The 10,000-nt window shown below is 34.0% G+C and overlaps 1 protein-coding gene across 2 annotated transcripts in view; it reads left to right on the top strand.

The window, feature by feature from the left end:
* The window catches only part of LOC144436337 (alpha-N-acetylglucosaminidase-like), a 17,720-nt gene that overhangs the window by 6,439 nt on the left and 1,281 nt on the right, over positions 1 to 10,000 (top strand). The window contains exons 9-19 of one of the 2 annotated variants that reach the window (XM_078125108.1): positions 1,398 to 1,551; positions 1,986 to 2,135; positions 2,852 to 2,997; positions 4,762 to 4,921; positions 6,242 to 6,336; positions 6,532 to 6,639; positions 7,087 to 7,207; positions 7,747 to 7,809; positions 8,382 to 8,425; positions 9,012 to 9,166; positions 9,615 to 10,000. The exon at positions 9,615 to 10,000 is cut by the window's right edge and continues 1,281 nt beyond it. In XM_078125108.1, coding sequence (XP_077981234.1) covers positions 1,398 to 1,551; positions 1,986 to 2,135; positions 2,852 to 2,997; positions 4,762 to 4,921; positions 6,242 to 6,336; positions 6,532 to 6,639; positions 7,087 to 7,207; positions 7,747 to 7,809; positions 8,382 to 8,425; positions 9,012 to 9,166; positions 9,615 to 9,760 — 1,342 coding nt within the window. In that variant the 3' untranslated portion in view covers positions 9,761 to 10,000. Of the gene's footprint in view, positions 1 to 1,397; positions 1,552 to 1,985; positions 2,136 to 2,851; positions 2,998 to 4,175; positions 4,336 to 4,761; positions 4,922 to 6,241; positions 6,337 to 6,531; positions 6,640 to 7,086; positions 7,208 to 7,746; positions 7,810 to 8,381; positions 8,426 to 9,011; positions 9,167 to 9,614 lie in introns of both variants that reach the window. The other variant, XM_078125109.1, reaches the window with a different exon arrangement.

Genomic DNA, 10,000 nt, shown 5'->3' with positions numbered 1-10,000 from the left:
TCTAGGTAAGTGTAATAAAATGTCACCACCATCTAGGTAAGTGTAATGAAATGTCACCACCATCTAGGTTAGTGTAATGAAATGTCACCACCATCTAGGTAAGTGTAATGAAATGTCACCACCATCTAGGTAAGTGTAATGAAATGTCACCACCATCTAGGTAAGTGTAATGAATTGTCACCACCATCTAGGTAAGTGTAATGAAATGTCACCACCATCTAGGTAAGTGTAATGAAATGTCACCACCATCTAGGTAAGTGTAATGAAATGTTACCACCATCTAGGTAAGTGTTATGAAATGTCACCACCATCTATGTAAGTGTAATGAAATGTCACCACCATCTAGGTAAGTGTAATGAAATGTCACCACCATCTAGGTAAGTGCAATGAAATGTCACCACCACCATCTAGGTAAGTGTAATAAAATGTCACCACCATCTAGGTAAGTGTAATGAAATGTCACCACATCTAGGTAAGTGTAATGAAATGTCACAACCATCTAGGTAAGTGTCATGAAATGTCACCACCATCTAGGTAAGTGTTATGAAATGTCGCCACCATCTAGGTAAGTGTTATGAAATGTCGCCACCATCTAGGTAAGTGTAATGAAATGTCACCACATCTAGGTAAGTGTAATGAAATGTCACAACCATCTAGGTAAGTGTAATGAAATGTCACCACCATCTAGGTAAGTGTAATGAAATGTCACCACCATCTAGGTAAGTGTTATGAAATGTCGCCACCATCTAGGTAAGTGTAATGAAATGTCACCACCATCTAGGTAAGTGCAATGAAATGTCACCACCACCATCTAGGTAAGTGTAATAAAATGTCACCACCATCTAGGTAAGTGTAATAAAATGTCACCACCATCTAGGTAAGTGTAATGAAATGTCACCACATCTAGGTTAGTGTAATGAAATGTCACCACCATCTATGTAAGTGTAATGAAATGTCACCACATCTAGGTAAGTGTAATAAAATGTCACCACCATCTAGGTAAGTGTAATGAAATGTCACCACATCTAGGTTAGTGTAATGAAATGTCACCACCATCTAGGTAAGTGTAATGAAATGTCACCACCATCTAGGTAAGTGTAATGAAATGTCACCACCATCTAGGTAAGTGTAAAAGACTTACTGTGATGTAACAGACTATGTGATGGTACAATGTTATGTAGAGCCTGATGTAAAATCACAATTACATGGAGAAAGACAAAGTGAGATATAACAGATATTTGACCAAATAAATGTTCTTAGGATATGTAATACAACAATTATAAGTCATAAAAGTTGTAGGAAGAGTAAAAAATGATTTGATTTGTACACTAAAACTCACATTTATTAAAATATTTGTATGAAATATGTTATGTCATCTTCTATTTTGTACCATGTAGAAATCAAAGCTATTTATCAGCTGCAAGTAAAGTTGTCCATGATACAATGCTTGCTGCAGATCCCCAAGCTATATGGTTGATGCAAGGATGGTTATTCCAAAATTCTTTCTGGGGACCAAATGAAACTCAAGCCTATCTACAGGGAGTTCCTTTAGTAAGAGCAATTATTGTATTTAGTAATGAAATTTCTAGTCACAGAATCAAAGAAATTCTTTCTCGCAATTATTGGATTGATTATAACATGGATGTGGGTGTTAAGTAGTGTGTACTTCTTTTATATACTATCAGTTCAGGTGTATGTTATACATTTATTGCCATTTTCATAAAATTTCCTGGATGTACAAAGTTTTCTCTGTATTTTCTGTCAAAGTGGATAAGTGTTTACTCAATATAACAGACTAATTCTAAGATAACAGCTTCCAATGTAAGTTGAAATGTAGTCATTTGGGGTACTATGTCTTCAATGAAGACTTGTTAGGTATGTGATGTAGCAATATGATATTTTACTGTATCTTGTTCAATATCTATATTGACACACTTTGATGATCATTGTTGGTTTCACTTATTTCTTTTATCCTTGTTACACAGGGTAAAATGATAGTTTTAGATTTGATGGCAGAAGTCTATCCGATTTACAAGAAAACCAAGTCATTTTATGGCCAGCCATTTATTTGGTGTATGTTACATAATTTTGGTGGAAATATAGAAATGTATGGAGCAATGGATAATATTAATCAGGTCAGTTCTCTGATCACCCAGTATTCATTGGGTGTTGATAGCTATGTGTACAGCTATTGCATTTCATTGGTGTAAGACAACTATATACTAGTATTCCATCTTATTAGATTTATTTTATTTATTTTATTTATTTATATTTACCAATGATTGAATTTAAAAGCAAGGCTGACTTTATCTTTGCTGCATTTAATTATACTTATGGGACCCAGAAAAATAACTTTCATCAATTGTACATCGCATGATCTCTCTAAAAATAGAGTTATGAAAATTAGCAATAGTTCAGGCAAAGGTTAAAGAGATTAGAAGCTCCTCACTTTCTGTGTTTCCCATAATGCCTTACCCCAGAGTACAGAAAGCCTCTTCCAATCAATATTTGCTAATTTCTATAATTCTATTTCAGAGATACCGGATTGGTGAAAATGAATCCTCGTTGAACTGTGCACAAAAATAATTAAGCCAATTGTTTATATTTGCAATCGTGAAAATTGAGTCATCATTTTCTTTTCTTCTTTTACGATTTATTCTTCTTGGCGTGTTCTTTCATGCTCTTTAAGTAAACAAAAAATTCTTACAAAAACAATCATTAAATGTAATGTGATGTAAGTTCATGAAAAAGTTTTTATTCTTCTGGACAAGAAAAACTTATACCTTTTCTGTTTTTTGATGTTCTCAGTCCATCATTAACAGATATCTTTTATTCTGTATTCACATCTCAGGGACCTTCTGAAGCACAAGCTTTCACAAATAGTACCATGATTGGCACAGGTCTGACACCAGAGGGCATAAATCAAAACTATGTGGTGTATGACTTTATGAATCAAATGGGATGGAGAAATGAACCAGTTGCTAACTTACAACACTGGTAAGGTGTCGATTATGAATACAGTACCACTTTTTCCAAAACAATTAATTAACAAATCAGTTATGACTTGCAAGGCATTCACAAAAGACCCAAAAGAAGACTTTGAAAATTCAAGTTTACAAACAAATGACTCACATTGACATAGTTAATTTATTCATAAATATAACAATTCTGGCATTATCCATAAGTCAACAGTGCATGGAATGGATATAAAGTTCTTGTTACCTACTCTAAATCTGAAATTCAAAGTCCTATTACTACAGTTTCAAAAAAATTTTATATTTACTATTACAGATCGTATGATCTGTACAAAATACACAATATACCTTAGTGTAGTCTGCAAGATATGGTGTGTTGTGCCACACCTATCGACAAGCACCCAGTGAGAAGACTGACTAAGGTTGAATGATACAACTTATCTTACAGTCTCACCTTTATGTTGATGTAGTAATTTGAATTGACCCTGAAGCTGCACACTTGACTTGAATCATAGAAACCAAAATGTGTTTTTTACAAATCACCATCAGAATATTTTGTGGCAAATCATTGCTCACAATTTTAGCCTTCACTCATCAGCATCACAACTTTCCAACACTGTTATTATTATTATTATTATTGCACAACTGTAACATATAGCTTTCTTGGTGTGCCATGTTATTATATACTTCTTTGCTATAAAGTCACAATCCACATTACACTTCACAGTAAAATTCTCTATGAATTGCAAACTGTGTCTACAGTTGGTGACAAAATAAAACACCTTCAGAGAATGTATAGAAGGGGGTAAAGATCACATGATACCAACTGGTACTTTAGCTGTTGTTTGACAGAAATTCTACAAAAATTTTGGAATTTGGAATGCACTCAAAATGTTCACTCATATCAATAATTTGTTGTGTTGCTAGCACTTGACTGCCAACAATAATCTATTTCTGAATCCTAATTTACTCAGTGCTATATATCACCTGAACACTACACAGTTGCTGCCAATATCACCATTGCTACTTTCTAAACTGAATACATCTCTGCCAGTCACGTCTATGCTGTCTTTTACAGGCTCAGAGACTACGCTCACAGTTGCTATGGTAACCTACCATATCTATGCTGTCTTTTACAGGCTCAAAGACTATGCTCACAGTTGCTATGGTATCATATCATATCTATGCTGTCTTTTGCAGGGTGAAAGACTATGCTCACAGTCGCTATGGTAACATGTCTCAAGGTGCAGAAAAAGCTTGGGATATACTCATCAAGTCAGTCTATAATTGCACAGATAGGCATAAGGATCATGCTAAAAGTATTATTATTAAAAGACCATCTTTAAAGATGCAGCCCGATGTAAGCAGATACTTTGTAGTTGTTTGTGTGCACTAATGATAGCTAATTCCACTCAATGCTTGCTGCTTTGTTAAATACATGTCATATTCTGGTTATACACACTGTGGAGCCACTTTTTGAAAGAAGAATGACACAAGAGTACCCCAGATTATGGAAAATAGGGTTAAAATATCCATCATAGATGTCAATCACATGATAATACCCAAATTTTCTGTCAAATCTCAGCACCCCTAGTGGCCAAATTATGCAATCCATCCAATAACCAGAATATGGCATTTTGTGCATGTGCTGTAAAAAGTGACTTCAGACCCTATAACGCATCACTAGTCTCCGGGTATTCCATCTTTAGGAATAGGTTCACCAACTCTACTCTTTATCAAACCATTAGCTAGGGTATTCCAGTGATAGTTAATATCTATGTTACAGGATGACAGGCTACGCCCATTCTAGGTATGGGATAGATGTAGCTGAGGTTTCTACTGCATGGAACAAACTTCTTCATAGCGTGTATAATTGCACTACTGGATTTAAAGACCATAGTTCATCTATTCTAATCCACAGACCATCAGTTATAATGCTACAAACTGTAAGTGGCACATTTATATCAAAACTTGGACAATATTTAGCCATACATGTTGGTGAAATAATTTAGCCAAATTCAGTTTTGGATCACTATTCAGATATTTTCTTTGCGTTATCTCTTTAATGTATATTCAATTCATTGTGCCAACTTGTTTTTTGGTCGTACTTTTATCCTCAATTCATAAACATTGCAAATAAAATTGGTTGATATTCACATTGTGTATAATTCATAATAAAGTCTAAGGATAAAGCACATTTTACCAGGTTCAGTTACCATAGATACCATATGGTAGTACTGATAAATTTAATCTGAATTAAGAGTTAAGATTTGATAAATCCACTCTTTTGAGCCAAACTTGAGAGAAACTTTAATTTGTTGACTGAATTGATTGGTTTGATTGATGGTTTATGGCAATGGCACTGCTATGTAGTCACTATATGATTGGATTTTTTTCCATAGCTCTACCTGATATTGTTATTTGCCTGAAGATCAATCAATCCTTCTCACTATTACTCTATAGCTTGTATCGAAATACTTGATAAGAAATAAAATGCATGTACAGCCAGTGACAGGCAAGCATTTCCAAACGGAACTTGTTACAAACAATAAATAAATGATTTGTACAACTCTCAGCACAGCATGTTGGAACTACAGAGAGCTGCATTACATTTCATGGTTTGATATGAACAGTTGTATGGCCGCTTTATATGTAAGTTACATGATATGTCAAGTTACCTTGAAATTCATTTGTGAATGTTAGCTATCATGTAAAGGGCCATACAAACTATTCATATCAAAGTTTGAAATGTAATAATATCTCTGTACTTCCAATATGCTTTGTCAAGTTTTATTAATCCATTCATTTGTTCGTACATTTGTTTGTTTGTTCGTTCGTTTGTTCGTTCCTTTGTTCGTTCGTTCGTTCATTCTTTTGTTCATTCGTCCATTTGTTTGTTTGTTCATCCATTCATTCATTTATTTACTTTCCTGGTTTATAACAGTTCTGTTTGTAAATGTTTGTCTGTCACTGGTGTGTTACACGTAACTGAGTGATATATCACAACAAGCTTCTGTGTTTTCAAAGTGTGCCATTTACTGTCAACTTTGGTCGAAAACAACTTCATCTTGGGATTGACAAGACACATGTTTGGATGTCAAAATGTGATAAATATATATATCTTTTAAAATTATATGAATTTTTTAATATTACTATAAGTTCTATATTGTTATTGTATAGTTTGTTTATCGCTCACTTTACAAAGCCACAAGTGTTACTCCTTGTAAATAACAATATAACCATATAATTCCCCTATGTCTTTTCAGATGTGGTACAAATTACAAGATGTTATTGATGCTTGGTACAGTATGGTACATGGTACAAAACAAGAACGGTCACTTCAAAATAGTGAAACATTTAGGTAAGATTACAAAATTTATATAATTTGATGTCTTTTTGTGACAGAATATGCCATTTAAATCTGATTAGGAATTGAAATGCAAGATTGACAGAAAGGTATGAAAATGTGCTTGATTTTGATTGACTAGTAAGTTCTCTATATTGATATCAAAAGTTACACTACTTTATATTGTCATATTACTCAATATCCATACAGGTATGATCTGATAGATGTATCCAGACAAGCCCTACAGGATGTGGCCTTCTGTTCAATCTACAAAACAATCCAAGATGACTACAACAATTATGATGCTGCAGGCATTCGGTAAGTCAAGTTATTTTGGGATTCAGTAAGTCAAGTTAATTAGGCATTCAATGAGGCAAGTTATTTTGGCATTCAGTCAGTTAAGTTATTTAGGCATTTAGTTATTTTGGCATTCAGTAAGTCAAGTTATTCAGGCATTCAGTAAGTCAAATTATCTTGGCATTCAGTAAGTCAAATTATTTTGGTATTCAGTAAGACTGGTTATTTTGGCATTCAGTTATTTTGGCATTCAGTGAGTCAAGTTATTTAGGCATTTAATAAGTCAAGTTATTTTGGCATTCACATATCAGTAAGTCGGGTTTAGGCATTCAGTGAGTCAAGTTATTTTGATATTCAGTGAGTCAAGATAGTCATATTTCAGACAACAGGGGGATCAGCTCCTGGAGTTATTTGATGATCTTGATAATATGCTGCTGTCATCCAATGAGCATTAGCTTGATTTTTCAGACAACAGGGGGATCAACTCCTAGAGTTATTTGATGATCTTGATGTGCTGTTGTCATCAAATGAATATTATCTTCTTGGTCATTGGATACATTCTGCAAAATCTCTTGGCACTAATCAGAAGGTATGTGGCATTGTATAGATAGGGGAACCTACAAGAAAGTATAATGGTTAAGATAGGGGAACCCATCCAGGTATACACAGATCCAAATGTATTGCAGCTTGGTTTCTGCTTTGTGGTTTCCCCCATCTACACTAAGCTTAGGAAAGAGAGTACCTGTGGGTTTCATTCTCTACACTTAAATGATCATTCCTTTTTCTGTACAAATATTCAATAAATTTAATTACTAACCCTGTAAATATTACTGTAACATTAATGCACCTGAAATGAAAGCAAAATTATTATTCATGTATGTATTGATTGATCAGAAAATATTTACCCTTATGATGGCCCTATCAAAATCAAATAATATTTGGATGCTATGAACACATCAACAGTCCACTTTGATGCAAGTAAGAAGCTTCACCTGATTTATGGACACTATATGTCGGTAATAGAGGATACATGATTTGTCTGCATTATGCTGGAGGTAGTTACACACCAAGTTACACTATTAATCAACATTTAGTTAAATTATAGGCTACATTTGTTTGTTTGTATAGGACAGAGATTTATATGAATACAATGCAAGGAATCAGATTACTTTGTGGGGACCTGATGGAGAGGTAAGTTTATAACTAATTGAGTTCAAGGTAGATTACCAAAATTCAGTCATTGTAAATAAATATCGAATTAATTTATTAAAACAGATCATTTCTAAATGATAAATGTCAGAAATTTCCATACATATGCATATATCTTACAAAACAGGATGGAGACACACACACACACACACACACACACACACACACACACACACACACACACAGACAGACAGACAGACACATACATACATACTCACACACAGACACACATACACACACACACACACACACATACACACACACACACACACACACACATACACACACACATGCACACACGCACACGTATAATATGCTCATTCACTTCCAAACACTAATATTACATAAGAATTAAACTAATTTGCGGTGTCCAATAATGTAATTAATAAGACTTGTTCAGCATTAATTAATTACATGTAAATGTATACTCTGTGTATCACTGTTTGACATAATGGACTGTAAATGTACCCAAAATACTACCTAGGCAAATGATAGATTCCAACCCTATACGATGTGATAAGCTAAACTACTAATATTCCAATTAATGTCAACAGATTCTTGATTATGGAAATAAGATGTGGGGAGGTTTGATGAAAAGGTAAGATATCACCACTTTAGATTTATTAAATTAATAAACTTTTATAATACCCGTTGTTTAGTCTTTATCTTGTCAGCCCTGGTAGCCTAGAGTAAAGAGTATATTATTTGTTATCATGATTCTTCATTATACTGTCAAAGGAAAATCCCCAATGGTGCTAGAGAGTGATCATAGACAAATAAGTTGGTTGTTCTTTGGCCAAAAACATTGTTTATATATTGACTACATTAGACAGGCCACGTACTAGGCTTATAGGTTTACCTCACATATCCCTTCATAATTACTTCATGGTTTCTAGGTTTCTTATCAAATTTCATCTTAGAGGCAGATCTCATTTTTGAGTAAACAGACTTGATAGTAGTCTGTAAGGTATGCCTTGACGGGGCGCCCTCACACATCAGTCAACCCCCTTCCACTCCATTGTGAGAGGAGGCTGGTGAGGTCGGAAGGACACAACGTATCTTACAGTTTAACTTGATATGAATGCTATAAATGTGTATGACATTACACTGAAAATGTTTTATTTTTGTGTTGTGGATTGTAAAAGTACCTGCCACAACTCTCTATGTTGTCTTTTTATCACTAGCTACTATAAGTCACGATGGCAACTCTTCATTAACATGCTCGTCAACAGTACATCTCAACATCATAAGTTTGACCAAAAGGCATTTGAGAAAGCAGTTCTGCCAGTAGAAATTGCATGGACATTTGAGAAGAATGTGTACCCCATTACACCACAAGGTAAATTGAAAACACCAGACCTAGTGTTCACAGTAGAGTTGTTACCAAATTTGCCATCAATAATGAAATACCAGAGAGTTTCCTGTTATGTTTGACCAGTATGTCATATAGTAAACAATCATCATAGTAACTCATTGTACATTGTATGTGATATAATAACAATTCTAAGTGTCATATTATGAGAGGTATAACAACAGTACTTATATCATAATTTTATTATACCATGCACAAGCCAGGTTCAACAAAAAATATAGAATATTTTCTCTGGTTGTTCTACATCGCGACAACGCACGTCTATGTATCACAACAATATGTGTTTGATAATCTAATTGTCAATGATATTACAACAATACTTAATTAATATCATATTATGGGTGATATTATAACAATACCTAATGTCATATGGGTGATATTATAACAATAATTTATTTCATGTATTAAATTGCAGGTGATGCAATCACAATATCCCAACAGCTCTTGGCCAAATATGAGCCACTCTTTGACAAGGCAGTGCAAAATTGTGATTTCCAGACTCCTAAGAAGAGGACATTCACAAGAAATGGTGTTTCATCTGATGATTATCTACAGTTATAGAAGGCATTGATCATCAACATTTCATTTCAGGATAATTTTGTCAAGATTTCATCTAACGTTACTAAATGGATACAAGTTTGTTTGAGAAAACCATTTTCAGTTCAAATCACGGAAAACTAGATATAAACTGAATGTCTTTCATAAGGACAAAATCTTTAGATATTTGTTCCTACACACAGTAATTGTTAGAATGCAAAAGTCTGCACTATAGCTATAATACATGATATACCCCAAAGTCAC

This window comes from Glandiceps talaboti, chromosome 6, assembly GCF_964340395.1.
Source record: "Glandiceps talaboti chromosome 6, keGlaTala1.1, whole genome shotgun sequence".
Classification (NCBI taxonomy): Eukaryota; Metazoa; Hemichordata; class Enteropneusta; family Spengelidae; genus Glandiceps; species Glandiceps talaboti.
The sequence above is the reverse complement of the archived record's forward strand: the minus strand, read 5'-3'. Positions and strand labels throughout refer to the sequence as shown.